Genomic DNA, 20891 nt, shown 5'->3' on the forward strand with positions numbered 1-20891 from the left:
ATTGTACAGACACTTAGGTATAGAACGTGTAAAAGACTGGTCAAAGGACAAAGAATGCCAAAGGCCCACCAAAGGGAGTCTAGTGCCCTCCACGATGCTCTTTAATCTATATCAAGTGGCAACTGCCTCTGGCGAAACGATAGATAGTAATAACCTGCTATAGTAACTCTGACCTTATACTCCTATCACCTATATCTATAACATTTTACTGAATTACAAAATAGAAAAAGTTTTGTAATTAGTAAGAGTGAAAATATGCATTGTGCTGCTGAAAATGTTAACACCGGATTTATTTTTAACTAGAATAAAATTTTAACTTAAACAATTTGTTTAAACATTGTTTTCTTATTTTATTTATTTATTTATAAGGCATACCAACAACATATATATTTTATATTATACTCTTATGACTAACATTTATGAAGATAAGAATTTCTTCAACGTTTACTAGTGAAGCCGCTGGAAAAACACGTAGTAACATCCCACAGTGTGTTATGGGACTGTATAAACGGACATTCTCATTGATTTGATGAAACGTATAGAGCTCAGTTATACAAACATGATAGTAAAACTCCCGTTTAAAAATTCCACGTAGTTTTCGCGGTATAAAAATTCAAAGTTACCTATTTTTTTACTTCAAAATTATGCAAAAATATTCTCACTCGTTAACTAATAACATTTAATTCAGAATTGTTATAATACTTCATAGAGCTCTTAAAACTACACGTAATAAGCGTATTAAGTGCTTCGTAAACGCATTCAGTTAATTAGGAAAAAATATTTTAGTGATTTATGTTTTTATTTTTTTTCTCAATTATACCTTAATATATGCAAACATTTTTAATTGCAAGATATAGTCTGATATTTAATCTAATTGTATTAATAAAATCAGCTTTAAACTCCGTGATATATTTGAGAAAAAACATAAAACGTCTTAATAAAATTTTTACGCGTCTAGAGTCGACGATTTTGAAAAGTTTCAAATCCCGCCTGTTATGTGCATAGTGTTGAAGGTTCTAAAAAGTCANATTCCGCGAATTCTACTCGAACCAGCTTGAATTTTAAATTCTACTACTACACATAGTGGGTACTACGGTAAATTTGTTCCGCCGACAAATACAAAAATACGACTTAGAAGTCACCCCACTACTTAACTGTTTTGTGTTTAGTGCTTTGATTTGTGTTATTCAATCTTCTATAGACTTGTAAAACTCCCAAAACTTTGTTTTATTTTATAATTCCGCAGGTTTTTTTTTAGAACTATTCGTCAGTTGTCCCGTGTTGCATAATTTATTTTTGTATAATATAAATGGTCACGTTAGGTATATACCTAATCGTATATCTCCTAAATACATATAAAGCTAAATGTCACTGCTGCTTTATAATGTAGAGATCTTAGGTACAGAATGTGTAAAAGACTGGTCAAAGGACAAAGAATGCCAAAGGCCCACCAAAGGGAGTCTAGTGCCCTCCACGATGCTCTTTAATCTATATCAAGTGGCAACTGCCTCTGGCGAAACGATAGATAATAATAACCTGCTATAGTAACTCTGACCTTATTCTCCTATCACCTAAATCTATAACATTTTCTTCTATCTTATAAGAAATGTAATGTAATATGTATTAATTTTATGCATAATTGAACTTGATGAGGTATTCAAGCAAAAATTCAATGAAGCGATATCCTCTTGTCCCTCTTTGAAGTTGGTACAAATTACTTCATTCGATAAGTAGATAAAGCTGCCCAAAAGTTTATGAATGAGTTTTCTATCAAATATTGTGTATGAGTCTCGAGTGGCGACCACGGGCTGGAAGACGTAGCGTGGGCAGGCCTCCTACTAGGTGGACCGACGATCTGGTAAAGGTCGCGGGAAGAGCCTGGATGCGGCTGCGCAGGACCGTTCATTGTGTAAAACCTTGGGGGAGGCCTTTGTCCAGCAGTGGACGTCATTTGGCTGAAAAAAAAAATTGTGTGTGAAACCTTGTAAATATTTTAATTATTAAAATTGGTCGCCGAGCAATAAATAAAATCATAGTACCTAATCACCTGTGTATTAAGCTTACAGCTTAATCAAATTTCATTTTCATCCTAAGAAATCGATAACAAATACTCGTAAGTCAAAGTCAAAATTTCTTTATTTGTAATAGACTATTAAATAGTGCTTACAAATCGTCAAATATTTTGCTCTTAAGGAGCCTCTACAACTACATGTCTCATAATCTTTTTACCCTACCAGCGCTTCGAGACCAACTTTGGCAAGTGCTGAGAAGAAGCGCCGCAACAAACTCAGTCACCACTGTCTGCCAGTTAATATAAATAAATAGAAAAAGCAGAATAAGCGTATGTTTATTAATTGTAATGTTCAAATTTTTTCACGACTGTACTACAGCGCTGACGGACACAGTGATTTCAAAGTAGGCAAAGATTAACGTTTCGGAGAAACAGGAATCTATATATATGTTACGGTTAATGTGATAAATTGAAAATTATTAATAATAACCGGTTATTATGAATAATTACCGACAGTCGCGGTAAATGTGATAAATTAATCACATTTAACAGTGATTATTTAATCATTCAACCTTAGTACTAACAAATTTCATAAAAGAGAACAACATCTTGTGTACGTGCTTGTGTACAGCCAAACTTTTGAAAGTTTTGATATCAAATATTTATATGTATAATTTGGCATAATGAGTTTGGAATGTTTCTTGCATAATATTACTTTTCCATGATGCCTATAACATAATGTTTTGATTTAAAGTGAAAAATAGGTTTAGGTGCGGCGGGGGTGGCCCTTGGGCCACCCCTAAGCCGCCTATTTAGTTTTATACACACATAAATGACCTCATATTAATCACATTTACCAAATCATGCGGTAGTTATTCATAATAACCGGCGATTATTAATAATTTTCACATTTATCACTTTGACCGTAACATATACAGTGTGAGTCACGTTAAAGTGTACATATGAAAATAGGTGAAACTAGACCTATTTTTATCGACATTAAAGAGGTCAAAAAATTTTTAAGTTTTTTTTTTAATTTTTTATCGAATTTTTTTTCTTTCAATTACTTATTGTAAAGAAAAAGCGGTATATCCTGATAAAATAAAAACAGTAATAATGCTAAATAACAGGCGATACTAAAAAAATACATAAAATACACAAAAAAGGCCAACAAATAATAAAAAATGATACTTTTTGAAAAAAATCTGCTTAAAAATTCGTGTTTTTTTGGTTATTTGATAAATTTCTCCAAAAAATGCCCCTATAACTGGTGGTTTTTATTACTTTGTATTATTCTCTATCGTATTACCTTCGTAAAACCAAAAATCGCATGTCTCTATCCCTATCACAACGTTTGCAATGATTGTTTGAACTAAGCCTCTCCGGGCGCGCCATTCAACGCTTCGTTAACAACGAAACTGAAAATGGCTCTAGATTTGTAATTTTGATAAAGTCAAGTTAGATTGCAAATAAAAACAAAAGATTTCGAAGTAAAATAAGCATTTTAGTTAAAATTAAAATTGTCTCTACCTGTAGCGGAGAATAATGTTGTGGCAGGCCTTTGTTCAAACGATCATAGCAAATGTTGTGATAGGGATAGAGACATGCGATTTTTGGTTTTACAAAGATAATACGATAGAGAATAATACAAAGTAATAAAAACCACCTATTGTAGGGGCATTTTTTGGAGAAATTTATCAAATAACCAAAAAAATACGAATTTTTAAGCAGATTTTTTTCAAAAAGTCTCATTTTTTATTATTTGTTGGCATTTTCTGGGTATTTTATGTATTTTTTCAGTATTGCCTGTTATTTTTAGCATTATTACTGTTTTATTTTATCAGGATATACCGCTTAGTTTAAAAGTTATTACGTTTTCTTTACAATAAGTAATTGGAAGAAAAAAAATTCCATAAAAAATTTAAAAAAAAATCTCAAAAAATTTTTGACCTCTTTTTTGTCGATAAATATAGGTCTAGTTTTATCTGTTTTCATATGTACACTTTAACGTGACTTATAACTCAAGAACGGCTGAACCGATTTACCTGAAAATTGTCAGGGAGGTAGTTTAGAGCCAGGAGAAGGACATAGGATACTTTTTATCCCGTTCGAAATTTTAAAAAAAGTCTGCTTATTTATTGCCATTAAGGCGGAACAAAGTTCGCCGGGTCAGCTAGTAATGTATAAAAGAACGCCCCGGAAGGTGGAACTGAAAATAACTACACAGAGAGTGTAATCTCTTCATCGGGCGGAGCTGAATCTTTTACTCCAAATCCTATTTGATTCGCCGTTTAGAAGGTAAATCTAGATTTCTCTAAAATAAAGTACTTTTTCTTGGTTGTTTTATTCGGTGATGCTCGTGGTATGAGTCATAAGAGGACTGCGGTCTCGTTTAAAAACTTACGTACGTAAGCTGACTATGGTTTTATTGTGACAACATAGAGAGAAAATGTTATAAAAAAAAATTGGTAAAATACTTTTAGCGAGCCGCAAAACCTCTCTTTTGACAATGATATCTTATATCATTTAGAGCAGTGTCTTATCTTTTTTGCCAAGTGTTTTGGTAGCAATTAAACTTTTTTAATGTCTACTATATTATTTCACCAGCAAGGTTACGGCGGGTGGCCACTACTTATCGCCAGTTCCGGTAATTTTATTACGTCTTTTACTACGTTAGTCTTTTTTATTGAGGTTGAAAAGGTTTCAAAGTTTCAGGTTGTCATGACTTGGCCCACCCAAATCCGCGTCTTTCTCGGCCAACATCAGCCAATTAGTATTCTGAGATGATTCGCTAAGCCGACCGGCCTTCTTTCAAGCGAGATGCAAATACTTGTTAATTGCCACTTTCTATACTTATAATTATTATTACTGACGGGATTGCTACCATGTACCATTACTCCGTGACCATGGCGCATGCAACAGTGCCGAAATATCGGAAACTCTAAATTAAGGTACATGGTAGCAATCCCGTCAGTAATAATAATAATTATGATAGTGACCTTGAAATATTTTCTTTTTCATGCGATTTTTTAAACTTTACTTAAAATTTAATTAAAAATTTGAGCTGAATCTAATATTCCTACCTAGTCCAACTGAAAATTTTAGCCGAATCTAATATTCCTACCTAGTTCTGTATTTCATTTTGTGTTTACAATAAGTGCCTTAATTTACTCATTTATAAAATATCTATTTATCTAATTACCAACCAAGTAACTAATAACATTAAGAACGCCATGTTTGCCAATTGCTTTTGATTGCTCTATCTCCTTTAATAACAGCCCCGAAAATATCAATTTCTCGCATATTAAGCTAATAAAACCTTGCTCTAATGGCCATAAAACTTAGTATTCGTCTGCCATAACCCATTACTGGCACGGAGCTAGAGTAAGCATAGTTCTGATTAAACGATAACCAACCGTAACGACGTGCCAAATGTGTCCAACCCCAGTCTGTTACACAATGCTTCGAATGAGCCGTGCTGTCATTAGGTGCTCGTGTTAAAAACGATCCGTGGACCTTAAGTTAACAGCATAAGAACTTAGTTTGGTTGACATGTTAATTGCTAATTACCGTTTGGTTTCAATAGTCGGCCGTTTGGTGTAGTGGTTCAGAACGGACTACTATGCCGAGAGGTCCCGGGTTCGATTCCCGGCCGGGCAGAAATTTAAATGATGAATTTTAATTTCTGTGACGGGTCTGGGTGTGAGTATGTATAATATTTATGTATTTAAAAAAAAAAAGTATATAAGTAGTATATCCGTTAAGCTAGCACCCATAACACAAGCATTAAGTTGCTTACTTTGGGGCTAGCTGGCGCTGTGTGAAATTGTCCAAAGATTTATTATATATTAATTGTCTCAATTAAAGCTCGGCGATTTATGATTTAGATTTCTTTAAGATTAATTTTCAATAAGGCATACAAAAAGGTAGGTACATTACTTTCGACTATTTTAAGATTAGTTTAAGAAGTCTTAGTCAAATTGTTAAAAATCTGTGTTCACAATGAACTAGGTAGTTTAGCCTTGGTAAAGTTTAATTTTGGTCAATTCGTAACGACCACCGAGACCACAGGGCCACATTTTTGTTTGTCCGCAACCAACTTCCGAATGGAAACGCCCTTACGTTCGCAAATAAACACTTAATTCGCGACGAACTCAAACAGACTAATTATAAACTTAAACATTAATCCCAAGTTCTGTTCAAATGCAGGAACATCTGTCTCTTTAACTGACATAATTATTACTCGTCTAATTTAAATTAAATTAGAATGGGTCCCAAATTTTGGATTTCATTTGTTGTGTTAATGCAACTTAATTGTTTTGTTTTTACCGAAGCAGCTCTGAAACAAAGCTTCAAACTAGAAATTATAATTGAATTAAATGTAAACTACTTTTACTTATTTGGTTTAATTACAAGTCAGAGGTCAGAGTCAAAGGCAGTCAGAGGATTACAGCGGCTCATTAAAAGTCAGAACTCACACAATAGAAGAAAAAAAGACTATAATGGAAAATAAACAAAATTCTGCCCAAACCTGCTGTTTTTTCTCTCTGAAACTCATTAACGGTGTGAGATGTGAATCCTAGATACTACAAACCCTCAATTTACGAGTCGCCGAATCGCGGAGCTAGATTTATCCGAGACGACGAGTTTAATTGAAACAATCCAAACAAATTCCGCTAAAAGCGCGCGCGTACTTGCTACACTCACGCGAGTTACAGTGCAGTCGTCGGCAACATTAGGCAAATTCTATAGAAAAGTTTTATAAGTTTAGGTATAGCAAAGAGTTCACTTTATTGACCACAGGATTACGCTCTGCACAGAGATGCAAATTCCATAACAATAGAGTATTATTTTGCAAATTCAAATTCAAATATTTTATTCAGTACATAGACCCATTCCAGGGCACTTATCCTTCAAGCGGGCGCGCGGCGTCGAATCGACCGCACCTAACACATTTTCGTTCATAACTTTTTTTTTACTTGTTACACATATTTCTTATTTTTAGTAGCCTGTCGCTTGCTCATTGTGAGCGAAATAAAGAGCTTACCTCAGCTCTCCGCGCTTTTCCCACCCCTTGGCTTGCTATAGTTTTAGTCGCGGCGCCGGCGTCGAAAGCACGCCGCGCGCCTGTCGTCGAAAAGGTTACGCGCGACTCTCTATGCGATATAACATTTCTTCGGCAATCACCCAATATTATTGAATTAAGCTTGCAATACTGTTTTTTTCTTATTAAATAAGTCGTAAACTGCTAGTACAAAGTGAAATAACAGAGGCATTACTACAAAAAGATGAAAAAGAGAGTGAATCTTAGCTCCGAGACCAAGCTAAACTGAACCAAAATTATAAAATTATGTTTTGTCATTATTTTGCCATTTTTATCGTTTTTACCAGGTAAATGAACTATTCTGAGGTATTTTTAAAGATTTTGTGTACCAAAATTGGTTTTTGATCCAATTAATATTTGCGTTATGTTAATTGATTAAATAATTGTTTCGTTAACTTAATTCAAATTACTACAGACTTTAATACAATCATAATATATCTGTGCACAAAATAATAAATGATTATTGGAAAATAAGTGCTTTATTTCTCTACTAGACCCTATAGGTCTTTTCGTTTACGCGCGACCGCTGCCGTTACAAAAGACCGCGCGCCCGCTTGAAGGTTATACACGTCCCAAATATACATAGCTTGAAACACACTGTATTTTTAGTAACAAAAGACCGTTTTTGTGGTGCTCTACAATGTTTATGGGGTCACCGTAGGCTTAATCAATCTAGTTGTCATATTGAGAGCATCATGCATCGTCTCAAAAGAAGCAAGCAGCAAGATTGACTTAAGTTATTTTTGGACTATATTTAGGCTACATCAAAATTTCATGTTATCAAACTATCACTATTACTGTTATACAATATAACTTAACTGTTTAGCAGCCCTGCCGCCTGTGCCAGGCTGCATTAATTCGAGCCGAAGTGTCTGACGGCTTAAAACCCGCCAGATTGGGGGCTATTTCCGACGTTCGGCATCCACGACCTCCATTATTGGAACATAGTAGGTGGGGACTGCACTTTGAGGCGCACACTAAAAATATAAAACCAGTTCTCCCCTTTTTTTATGAAATCTAGGTTGATTTTATGGCGCAGTCACACTATGTGGGAAATTAATTGAATCGATTATTTTGGGAAGGGCACAAGTCCATTTTTTTTCGAAATCGAGTTAAGTATGTGGCAACACTTTACATGAAGAGACGCGTGTTTTCACCGAAAACAAGAACTCAGGCAACCTTGTGTTAGATAAACCTATAAAGTTTAATAAACTGGTTTGAACCTTACATACATTTTTTTTTTCAAGCAGAAGGTTTTTTGTGCCTCCTGTAAAGTTTATTCAGCTGGACATGTACAAACATAGAGACAAGACATAAGACATATCAAAATAATCGATTCAATTAGAGATTAAATAATAATTAGTGTAAAAACTTTAGTTTCGCCGTGGGTCATCCATTCTTCGATATGCGTGCTCGCACTTCGTCTCGGTCAATTTCCCGCATAGTGTAACCGAGCCATTACAACAATCTCTTAATACGTTGCGATTTATTTGACCGCCTACGTTTTTCGACTATTGATTTTCTGTTCCGCACACCCATGTTGAAGTGAAGATCTTGAGTGTCTGCACTCTAAAGCTTTCAGAAAGCAAAGAAAGAAAATAATTAGATTTTCTTTCAATAAAGCTTTATTGAAGCGCTACGAACCAAAATAAATTTCGTATTTTGCAAAAATAATTAACAAAAATGTAACAAGTTTTACCATTACATGTCTGGGTAACGTTGTAAGTTCTGTTCTTATTATTAAAACGTAAAAAAGAAATGTAATTTGTATTTAGAGCACCAATAAGCTTAGAAAATTTTAACGGAAAAATCCGAGTTGAATCTGGCCACCAAAAACCATCGCATTAACAAAAATACGGGCCTAATTCTAGCTAAAAAGATCAAATGCAACCAAATTTTTAGCCATACACTTTAGATCGTTTCGGTACTATTTGTTTTGTTTTTCCTGAAGGCGCGCGGTCTCGGCCAAGTTTGGAACCAACTCCCATTCATGGTAATGTCGTCCCTCTTCTTTATTGCGTTTATCGAACCAATAATGGGCGTTTGCAACAGTCTAAAATATCGGTACCATTCGTGTCACTATGAACGAGTGCAGGAAATAAATGAAAAAGATAAAAGTTGACACCAAAATCTAGGGAATGCCTCCTTGGCACTTATAGTAAAAGCATTCAAGGATTTTCCTGTTATGAATGTAGCTAGATCAAAGTTTCGTTTAGGTATGACACAAATGTAGTTATTTATTTAATCTTAAATTAAACTAAGGTAAAATGTAGATATAATCGATAACGAAGGCCACTATGAGCCGTATCTTCTGTAAATGGTTTTTGTTGGATGATTTTATTAGATTTCTGCCGCATTAACTAAGAAACGATCTTGCAGCAAACCCCATCAAATGTAATATTTACCGTGCACCGTCCGCTGTCGCCGTAGATTCTTTATCCCGGCCCCCAGGCGGCGAGGCAAGCCGTGCTATTTCTCTTGATAAACTCGACAATGCAACGGAGACTAAACTTACAGTTCTTTATCCTGACATTATATCAGGCGGTTTGGGTGTAATAATAAAATACGAATGCCTTATCTAGTCTTCCTTTGAAACCTAGCCTTTGCCAGAAGCTTTGGAGTTTGTCAAAGAGAGCCCAAATGTATTGCGTCGCGCACGCTATCACTGCGAATATTTCCAGGAAAAGCAGAAGCGTATATCACTCGGGAAAAGTGGGTTCAATTGTTGAATAGGTACTTCAGGGAAAAAGCAATAGTCTATCATATTTGGAAATAGAGCTATAGCGTTCCATTGCATTGTTAAAAGTCACGAGCTCAAGATGTTATGCGGACATATTAAGTTTAATGTTAAAATTATCATTCTTCCGTTCTGTAGATGATAATCTACATTCCACGCCGATAAAATGAATGCGTTTACTGACATAATAAATTTTTGAGCCCATGTACGAGTAGAGTGAACATTGGAATGACGAATGACAGTGTTTGTTTTAATTAATTACACCACATTATTATATGTCAAATACAAATTAGAATTATTGTGTTATTTTAGAAATATCAAAATTAATAGTTCTTCTTTTAGTATACCTAATTAAAATACCTCTCAATAATAAAGGACAGGGTTAAAACCATTAAAATACTATTATTTATACAAAGAAATGACGTCAATTAAGATCAATCTGTTGGTCATAATAAAGAGTACTTTTTCTGATTCAATTTTTTAATTACTCCCAGTGGCTTATAGCTTTATTGGAAGCTAAGCTGCTCCAAGCTGGCTTAAGCACGTCGTCGTATTCAGGATTATCAGGTCCAGAGACTGTTTGTGAATGGATTCTAAGCTCTTTTGCAGCCACCAATACACTTTAAAGACGAGATCAATTAAATTAAAATTTTAGTATTGAAAAACTTTTTAGAGAGAAGCGAGAAGAGTCTAACTACCAATCAAAAACTTAATATTAAAATAAAAAGGGGAAGCCTTGTAATTAAATAACTTCTTATAATGTTAAAAAATAACAGACTAACAAAAAACTAAAGACTCGCTAAAGTTTAAATGTCGCTTGAAAGTTTTATTCCCTAAGAGATCAGTTCGGTTAGTATTGTCATTATTACAAAATATGAGTAGTGAAACGCGTTCTATCAACACTCATCAAAACTTCGTTGATGATAATGGCCGAGACCACGCTTCGCATCCGAGTCCACAAGAACAAAAGCCTAAATTCAATCAATATGCAATTAACTTAATTAAAACAAGGGCCCCAAATAGAACTCTTTTGGAACTATGCCGTGAACGCTTTGTAACAAATTCAATAATCCCTATCCGTATAAAGTTTAATTAGAACGCGATCAAAGCGAGCCGCGTGTTAATTAGGCCCTAACCGTTATTTACATTATGCCCCATCCAGGCTCTTCCCAAACAACTAATTAACCGAATGCTACATAACAATGCAGCTATTTAGTTTTAGGGCCGATAATGTTTAGGGAGCTTCGCATCGGGCGTTATTTGCTTCGTGCCTTTAATGCCAATTCAGCCACTCTGAAACGTAAACTTTTGATCTCCTCTTTCTATAGTCTAGCTTAGAATTTTCCAGCCACTGGTTTCAAGTGGCATAAATTATGAAATCTATTGTATCTTAGCTGAGCGATTCAGAACCCTATGATAAATGATAATGATTTATTTGCTTTGAATAACGGTACATTTAAGTCGTTATTGTATCAAGTAAGTTAAGCTTTTTCAGTCATCTATAAAATAGCAAAATACATTTTCATTTGTCTACCTTCTTCTATTTGAGTACCCCTACAAATTGGTATACAGTCGAATATAATTTCGAGCACAATAAAATGGTTCAATCTTCGGATTGAGAGTTCCACTCTGTAACCTCATGGTTCATAAATTATTATTCTTAAATTACACGTGTAATATACTTAAGGGTCATGACTGTCTAACTGGGGGCTACTGATATACAGGGTGGAAACGATAAGTAATCTCACTCGATTATTTCTAAACTATACAAGATATAAAAAAAACTAGTTACTGATCCTAAAAGTGCTACATGAGCTCTATCAAACGGTGCCAATAATAGGTTAAAGAATAAACTGGATCTATCCGAAAATTCAATGTTTCCGGCTTCCATACATTTGGTACAGTCTCATAATATTAAAAACTACAAAAGATATCGTAAAACTGGTTACTGATCCTAAAAGTGCTTCACGAGCTCTATCCAATAGTATTAATATTAAGTTCCAGAATAAACTGGATCTATCTAAAAATCAATGTTTCCATCTTCCATACATTTAGTACTATCACAGATATGGCACTCATCTCTTGATAATATTATAGCAAATTTTATAGCAAATAAAGCCTAAAACTAATGTTTTCCATAAATTATTTTAAATAAGAATGCAATTTACGAGTTTACTTTAAGTTTAAAAAAATTCGCTTCTAATATTGAGTGGTTGGCATACATTTAGTATGGAAGCTGGAAACATTGGATTTTCCGATAGATCCCGTTTATTCTGTAACCTGTTATTGGTACCATTTAAAAGAGCTCGTGAAGCACTTTCAGGATCAGTAACCAGTTTTTCGATATCTGGTATAGTTTAGAAATAATCGAGTGAGATCACTTATCATTTCCACCCTGTATAACTAAATCGCCGCGGCCCTACTAATAGGACAGCCTAGTCCTTGTCGTTTCATCAAAATATTATAATAATTATATTCTTGAATTAAACAGCTTATTTCAACTCGCTTCATAAAATGCTATTTAAATAAACCGCAAAGTTATGCACTGCATTAGTTTTAGTGGAAAACATGAATACCTGACTGTTAAATTACAAGTTTAACAGCCATGCACTGTTGTAATTTGTTCGGTAACCAAATTCCAGGATGTTAAATGTTAATTTCATTGTTTTAGATTAGGTATGACTGTTGGGCGATGACTTACCAACAATATTTAACAGTTACTATAAAGTATTTAAAACTCCAGTGTGTGAAAGCTCGTTTTATCTAATACGAAAATTGATAGGACTACCAAATAGCACAGTCAGTGAAGAAATCAATCAAAAAGAAAGTAAAGCACAAGATTAATACCATAATATGGGGTGTTTGGCGGAAGGTTAGACAAACTTCGTAGGTGTATAGGTAAGGTCATTTTAAGAATACTAGTTCGCCAATTTGACCCTAAGTGAGCTACTATTTTTTTAATTGATATGTTTGTTTTTGTTTATTTTTTTCCAAAATTTGACCTAAAAACTGCCTCAATTTTTTTTCTCGCGTGTTTTCAATCGCTTTTGTTATTTGATATTAATACCGAATATGTCTTTAGTCAAATAAAATAAAGTTCAGATCCAGATAATAATTGCATAGCTAGTTACGAGCCGCCAAAGTTTAACAAAAGTACAAACGACGATAAAAAAAATCAACTTGGAATTTGATTTTAAAAAAAAAATTAAAGGTGATAGTGGATTGCCAATGTCTTAAAAACATCTCTTGCTTCTCTTCTTTCGAATGATATATCACATGTAGTAATTAGATATTGAAATTCGTCAAAAATTCAAAGTTTAGGGAAGAAAATAGAACAATAATACAAAAGTTATGAAACTTGTATTGTTAAAATGACCTTACCTATACACCCACGAAGTTTATCTAACCTTCGGCCAAACACCCTGTATTATGAAATTCTCTGAACTTGAATTTACGATGAAATTTGAGAGAACACGTGAAACTGTAGGTTATTGATTTTTTATTGAAGGTATAAAATATAAAATAAAAAAGTTATTGACTTTTAAATTAAACCCTAGGTTAATAAAAAAAACCTACTTAAGTAGGTCAGTACAATTCCAATTTTACAGCGTGTAGTAAAATAGTGATATACGAGTTCATACAAAATAAATCAACTTTAATTACAAAATGGTTGGCGACTTTTGACCTGAGCTCGTAAAGATATAGCATTTCGATCAAATATTAACGAAGCGAGATACGTTTTATTAACACTAAACCGGCGGCGATCAAATCTCTACTTACTGTCAACTTGATTAATGTTTTAGTGCACGCTAGAAGCTTTCTCATTTTTATCATTGGGCTCCTGCTTACTGGACAGGGTAGACGAGGGGTTGAAAATGCCCAGAAAAAAGAAACCAGGAATAATCACCACGTTGGTGAAGGAGGCTCAAATACACGGCATCAACAAGCTCGCGGATGAGAATTTTAAGTTCATATTCTTTAACAAAAGTTTTCTTGATTTAAACCCAATAAGATTATTTTACTTAAGAGCAACTTTTTATACGGAGAGATTAATCTTTGTGTNATTTATGTAAAATCTATGTAGTGCCTTTTACCTAAAAATATTATTAATATAATGTAACCCAGATAAGCAAATATTAAGATAGAGCCACAACGAGTCACTGGCACGGATCGGAAAAGAAATATCAAGTATCTGGATAGAAGATGAATATAACTAGCACCTAGATGCACTAGCATTGCATATTGGGCCTGGTGATGATGATGAGAACCAAATAATCAAAATTTCGTTTTAGATTCTACTGGGCAATAGCCCTTCTGCTCGTCATGGCTACAGCCGTGTCGGTGCTGATGCTGCAAATCATGCGTTTCCTGAGCAACCCGACATACATCGCGCGCAAGGAAATGTACCGCACCAACATGACCTTCCCCACCGTCATACTCTGCCCTGAACTCAATTACCAGGATCACAAAATTGAAGCATTCCTCAACAGAGTGTAAGTATAATTAAGATTGTTCAAAATCTGTTGACGTATCAATACAAAAAGAAAATACGAGTATTTCAAAGAAAAAACAGGCTGAGGCAACACTTTATTTAAACCGTAACAATAACATTAACGGGTGCTTTTTGTATGAAGCTTGACAGATTTTTGACGTTTGTCAAATTTAAAGTAAGATGGTGCTCAGCCTTAGTTAATATTTTACAAAACACTCGTTTTCCCTGATCTTAAATAAAATCATAGCTGGTTTGTAACCGATAAACAAACACATCGTATAATTTTGCAGGAACTATCCTAACAATATAAATAGGACCTACGTAAGGAGTGTAATAAAACAACTAATCACCTTTTACAACACAGACGTGAAGTTTAATCTAGAAGATTTGGAGAATTTGGAAAGATTACTGGACTACAACGATATATCATTAAGAGAAGTCACGGAATCTTTGACTACTTCGTGTGAAGAGGCTATTTTACGGTAAACGATATTAAATTTATGTGTAGGTACACATACTTAACATAGTAACATATTACGTAGTTTAAAATCACGAGATTTTGTTTCTTCCTGCGAGTAAAACTCTTTTTATTTCCTTTCTGATTCTTCCAAGAATACCATTTCGACTCAACCATCTTTAGGTAGCCAGGTTTTTAATTATCAAATTAAACGAAACTGATGTTATTTACTAATTCAGGTGCCGCTGGAAAGGTGTGATGAAGAATTGCTCGTCTTTATTTCACATGGAACTGACCGACATCGGTTACTGCTGCGTATTTAATGGACGATCTATCAAAAGGTAAAAAATATTTTATTTATCCTGAGAACTATTGCAAATGTTTGTATGTTCTTTGTATTTTAGGGACCTTGAAAATGGCGCTAATATGATTTCAAAGCCAGTGTACAACTTGAGCACGGTGGATGTCGGCTACAAGAGTGGGCTTGTTTTTGTAGTGAACCAAAGTTCTAAAGTTTCTAACATGGACCTTACTTATAAATGGGTAGGTGCATTAAATTATAATTATAACAAGTAAAATTTTATAATAATTAGTTCAATTCACCCTATAGACTGAATGCAGTGGCTACACATTCCACAACGCACGAATCTACGTCCGTAAAACGCATCTACGTCTGCTCTCCGCCAGTCAAGTGTTACAGATCCAGTATCGGAGAAGTCAGTAAAACGCGCGATTCCTATACCGAAACCGAACGCATGAAGTCGCGAAATCGCGATGCTGCATCGATAGAGTCGCTAAAACGCGCGATTTTTGATACTACGATCAAAGGTAGAGTGTCGCCACTGATTAAGCGCTCGCAAAATCGCCAATCGCCGATGCTAAAAGTAGCATAATATGTGCCCTTACAATATTCTCGACTACTGCTCCTATGTGGGCCATGGCTGTGTGTAACATAGATGAAGATCATGACATAATTGTAGGTATCAGTAACAAACCCTCAACGGTACGTGGACTCCACGACCAACGGAACTCCGCTGTCCCCCGGCAAGGAGGTCTGGTTGGGATACGACTCCATTTCGTTCCATGTGTCGGAGAACGCCAGAGAATTGAACCCGGGATTGCGACACTGTGTCATGAGCACCACAGCATTGGAATACTTCCCCGTTTATCATAAGTATTTCCAGAAATGTATTTATCATATGTAATTTTTAAAAATCTCTTTCATGAACCTCTTCATTAATTAAAGTAAGAGCCTCAAGAGACTCAAACACCAACGCTTGAAAGAAGCATGTCCAAAACGCTGGTCTTCCGTATTGTTGGCATCACACATCCTTTCGAGAAGAAACCGACGTAAATTTTCCTAATTTATTACGAAAATTCGTGCATGCAAGTTCGAGTTTCTCAAAAGGATGCAACAGGGACGCTTTATCATTTACCTTATAATCACTTAATTTCTAAAAAATAATTAAATTTTTATGTCTTTACGTAAATCATACTGCTTACTGGAATGTGGCCTAAGAGAGGCGATGTGGCACTGCAACTGCATCCTGTTCACCCACCCCTCGCGCCGCAACGTGCCCTTCTGCAAAGCCAAGAATATGGAGTGCGCGAGGATCATTGCAGGTAAGGAATATGAGGCAATCAACGTAAGCGAAACCGAAGCAGTGGTAGGATTGATACTAGGACGTGTAAGTGTACTTTATAAAGCCTAAAAAACGAGTTTATGTGTAAAAGATCTAGGTAGAGTTCTGGGATTTCTCTCAATAAATGAACATAAACGATGATAAAAACCTCTCTGATACACAATCCGCGAAAGTTAGAGACGTCACGTAAAATCAGTTTATGGTTTCAGGTATTTAATTGGGCTGACTCAAAGCTGAATTTCTCAGAATGTTTAAGACATGACAAAAACTTATATTAGTATGGTAGATTCGCTAGTGAAATCATAAACTCATTACTGAACGTCGAACACAAAGGCCTGTAAATAGTAGCGAAATTCTTTAAGATTTCCTCAAGGAATTCTTTAGATATAATTCAATTAAATAGCTGTTCCCAGGCTTATTTATTATTCAACAAGCGAAAAATAAATTAATAATTTTGTTTAGTCTAGGATTCAACAGCAATGCCAACAATTATGTGACGATAATACTTCTAGGGTCTGTAAACGCTGGTAAATGCGGCTGCCCTGCGACTTGCGACGTGGACACCGCTGAAATCTCCATAGTGGACTTCATGATGTCACCTGAGTTGAAGCCGATCGATTCCTTTTAGTAAGCGTAGTTTTTTTAGTATCGTTGAAGAGCATAATTAATAAAATTATCCACTAAGGATAGAGCTAAGAAGACCCAAATTAAAAAAAAATTCGCTCGAAATGATGTGTGAGGGTCTAATTTTGAAGGTGACTGCAAATTTTTATTTATTTATATAAAAAGGTAATTATTTTCACAGTGATGGATTGGACTTTGGGAAAGTGAGTGTAATAAAGGTATTTGTAGACAGAAGGGAATTATACCTGAATCTGCGCGAGTCATATTTCTCCAAAGTTGATTTATTTTGTAAGTATTGGGCTTTATTTGTTATGCTAAGTTAGTTAAGCACACTATTAGCCTAAAAATCATTCTCAGTTAAAATTATATTACCACAGACACTTTAAAAAAATATGAATTAAAAACTAAAGGCCTTCGCCCACGACGACTTTTTGTAAACGCGCGACAGCATCACTACTAAGGCGCGTTAGTCGCATTTGCAACGCACTACAGAAGTGATGGCAACGCGCTACTAACGCGCTACAGCAACGCGATTGCATCGCTACAAAAAGTCGCCGTGGGCGAAGGCCCTAAATTATTATCATAGTATTCATTGCCGGTGTGTCAATATAGAAATATGTAGATTTTCGATATTCCAGCGCAAATGGGAGGCATAGTGAACGTTTTCCTAGGCTGCAGCGTGCTAAGCCTGCTCGAGCTGGGTCAGCTGGCCTGGCACTGTCTCCAGCGGTGGCGCGCCAGGAGGAACCAGCTCGTTAAAGTCAACAGGACTAGGAAACCCAAGAAAGGAAAGGACACTCGGAAAAAAGTACGATTTTAACAGCTGTAGGTGGGTAAATTGTCTTTGGTAACTTGTCGATGTAATGTTTCTCTGTACCTTCTTGATCAGAATTTAGGGTAACAGTATTTTTATTTACAGAAATTATGTTTCAAAAAAAACTTTTCATCACGATCAGAACCGCGTGTAAGTTGACCACAGAGCACCTATCCCTAGAGCTCAACACTAATTTGGAATGCATTTCATGCAAGACACATTAGTAAATAAGTAGTAGAGAAAATCACATTAATTAATCAATTCGTTTCTGTAGTAAAAATGCAGTAATAATAAAAACTATAAAAGTTTTCCAGTGAGTTTTGAATTGACATCAGTTTCCCCAACTCTATCTATTTCGCCACTCCAAATTTACCCCAATCCAAACTTCCAAATTCAGCCCATCAAAGCGTTGAACTTGCTCGTAATTAATAAAGTTAATGATCGGATAGGTGGCGGCACCGTCAATGTAATTAAAGCAAACTATTTTATGCCCTTTGAAGTGAAACTGCCGCCAAAAATCACACCGGTGTGAAATGAGAATCTGTGGTTAGGAGCGCGTCGGGGGCGGAACAATGAATTGAAATTGGGTGTTTTTGTTAACTTTGGCCTTTTTGCAAATGAGCACGGCTGTATTAAATGGAACAGGTATATCAGTTTACTCTTAAAATGAAGTTAATCGTTTTATTAGGTAACGAATGGCTTGATGCAAGTTTTCACTTTCCATCAGGCTGGTGAGATGCAGATTAAGAACTTCCTCATTGTGGAAAAAATCCACAAGAAAAAAAAAGATAATGTCGGCTTTTACAAATGCAGGATAGTTTTTGCAAGAGTCTGCAACGTGCTAACACAATTTGAGATTAAATTAAATACACACCGCTGACTTATAATAGAGTCGGAAATTATATTTTATGTAGGTTACAAAGGCATTTGAAAATAGGTTTTGGAATCAATCGAACGGATCCAATCTGAATTAGCTTTCCGCAAGCAACACGCGGCGATCAGCAATCTGTAAAGTCATCCGGCAAATAGCCCCACTTCCGAACACACAATGGGGAGTGTGTGTAAGGATGGGACTGCACTATTCTTTTTTCCAATAAAAAAACCAATATTTTTTTATGAGCTCTACACTACAATCCATCCAGATGCATCCATCTCGTTTCAGCCAAATGACGTCCACTGCTGGACAAAGGCCTCCCCCAAGGTTTTCCACAATGAACGGTCCTGCGCTGCCCGCATCCAGGCTCTTCCCGCGACCTTTACCAGATCGTCGGTCCACCTAGTAGGAGGCCTGCCCACGCTACGTCTTCCAGCNATTTTATTATGAATAAGACCGTTAATCTCAAAGATACACACAGTGATTTAAGTTTGTGCGTCTTTCATGATTATAACTTCAACGATAATAATCTGATAAGGTTACAATATTATACATACACGTATTTTTGTACTAACTAAACATTATTTATTTTTATTCACAAAAATGTATCAATATAAAAAAACGCTCTTCAAATACATTCAGTATTTTATTTCTGGGATCATCTTTTTACATTCATGATTCATTCATGCTGCATTTGAAATTTATGTTAATCCAAATTTTTTAAGGAAAATTTCCCCCAAATTTCTCGATAAGAAAACCAGGAAAATCGCGAAGACGGCAAGACAGAACGAAATTACAAGGGCTACTAATAACCACTGAACCTTATAAAATGTTTAAAAACTCTGGCGTAGACTTATTGGGCCTCTCTTCAGATTTTAAAAGATAATCTGAAAAAATCACAGCCTCTGAGGTGGTTAGTGGTGTCTAAACGAAAGTGTTCTGTGAGGGGGAACTGATAAGGTTGAGTTTGGCGTGAGATGAGGGCGATATGAGGGAATCTCGTGTTCTCGAGGATATTACAGCGCTCTCGGGGAGTACATACGTCTTCATTGCTGCGTGCGTTACGGAGTGCCGCTTAGTTTGCGGTGAGCGAATCATCTTAATCTGCAGCTTATCAACAAGCAATAACTCGTGTTTTTTGTGAGGAAACTATTTTATTTCATTCTTCTTACACACTGAATAACAAGGATCAATCTACTGGTAATTTTTTTTTATACCACTATACCTGGTTCTAGTCTTTTATTTTCATGAAAAGTATTTCAATTGACGCAGGGTGTTAGACATCCTCCCTATATATTATTATTATGAAGGATTGAAACAACTTGTAACTTATTTTACTTATTAGAAAACATTCTGAGAAGTCTTAAACAGGGTGTTAGGTAAAAGGGTATATGAGCCGACATGGGCATATAAATGGTATGGTGAAGTCAGAAAATTGATATCTTCATTTTAATTATTTTAATTTTCATACAAATCGGATTTTATAAAATTTATTTTTAATGAATTTTAATTGAGTTAGCTATTTAAAACCCTCAGTAAATTCTTACTCTAGTTCGTTACTCTTCTCATTTATGTTCCTTGCCTCAGTTTAAATTGACATTCTTAGGCTGGGTTGCACTATCTTACTCTAACTTTGACAAACTTCAAAAATCTGTCAACTCCATACAAAAAACACCGGTTATCGTTAAAGTTACGGTCAAAGTTAGGTGGTGCAACTCAGCCTTAGTGTTTTTGTGAACCTAGAATATGATATTAAATTTCATTCTCCACATTCTACGAACCACAGCATCCATTAAGTATTTCCTCGGAACACTTAACAAGAGTTTTTGTGGCCGAGTGTAATTCAAGCAGATGTGAATCTTAAAAATACTTAGCCAGGAGATTTTCAAACTTAGCCGTTGACGCTATGAAAAAGTTGAAACGCAACGACTCTTTCTTTACTAAGATAAATTGCAACCACTTTTCATGTCGCGGAGATTAAACAATTTCAGCTTGGGTAAAGATAATGCAATAGTGCCATGAAGGCTTAGTGGGACAGTATGAATTAAAACTTGTACTTTAAAAAGAAACTGCACTCTAAAACGAGTATACTTACCCAAGGCATAAGAAAAGCATTTATACCTTTTTACACATCA

General features: G+C 35.3%; 1 protein-coding gene across 1 annotated transcript; it reads left to right on the top strand.

Annotated features, from left to right (window-relative positions):
* The first annotated feature begins 13727 nt into the window (after positions 1-13727).
* On the top strand, positions 13728-17072 carry LOC114360095 (sodium channel protein Nach). The gene is made up of 7 exons (XM_028314660.1): positions 13728-13819; positions 14145-14345; positions 14635-14826; positions 15206-15344; positions 15782-15975; positions 16321-16424; positions 16957-17072. The coding sequence occupies exons 1-7, from the start codon at positions 13728-13730 to the stop codon at positions 17070-17072; spliced, it is 1038 nt and encodes a 345-aa protein (XP_028170461.1).
* The last annotated feature ends 3819 nt before the right edge of the window (positions 17073-20891 follow it).

This window comes from Ostrinia furnacalis, unplaced genomic scaffold, assembly GCF_004193835.3.
Source record: "Ostrinia furnacalis isolate ACB-3 unplaced genomic scaffold, ASM419383v2 OfSCF4889, whole genome shotgun sequence".
NCBI lineage: Eukaryota > Metazoa > Arthropoda > Insecta > Lepidoptera > Crambidae > Ostrinia > Ostrinia furnacalis.

Excerpts from the sequence above, each read along its gene's own strand:
- LOC114360095 (XM_028314660.1), top strand. The coding sequence starts at position 13,728 with ATGCCCAGAAAAAAGAAACCAGGAATAATCACCACGTTGGTGAAGGAG. Across the intron at positions 14,346-14,634 it reads GAAGCATTCCTCAACAGAGT|GAACTATCCTAACAATATAA; the intron begins GTAAGTATAATT and ends ATAATTTTGCAG. Across the intron at positions 16,425-16,956 it reads GTGCGCGAGGATCATTGCAG|GGTCTGTAAACGCTGGTAAA; the intron begins GTAAGGAATATG and ends TAATACTTCTAG.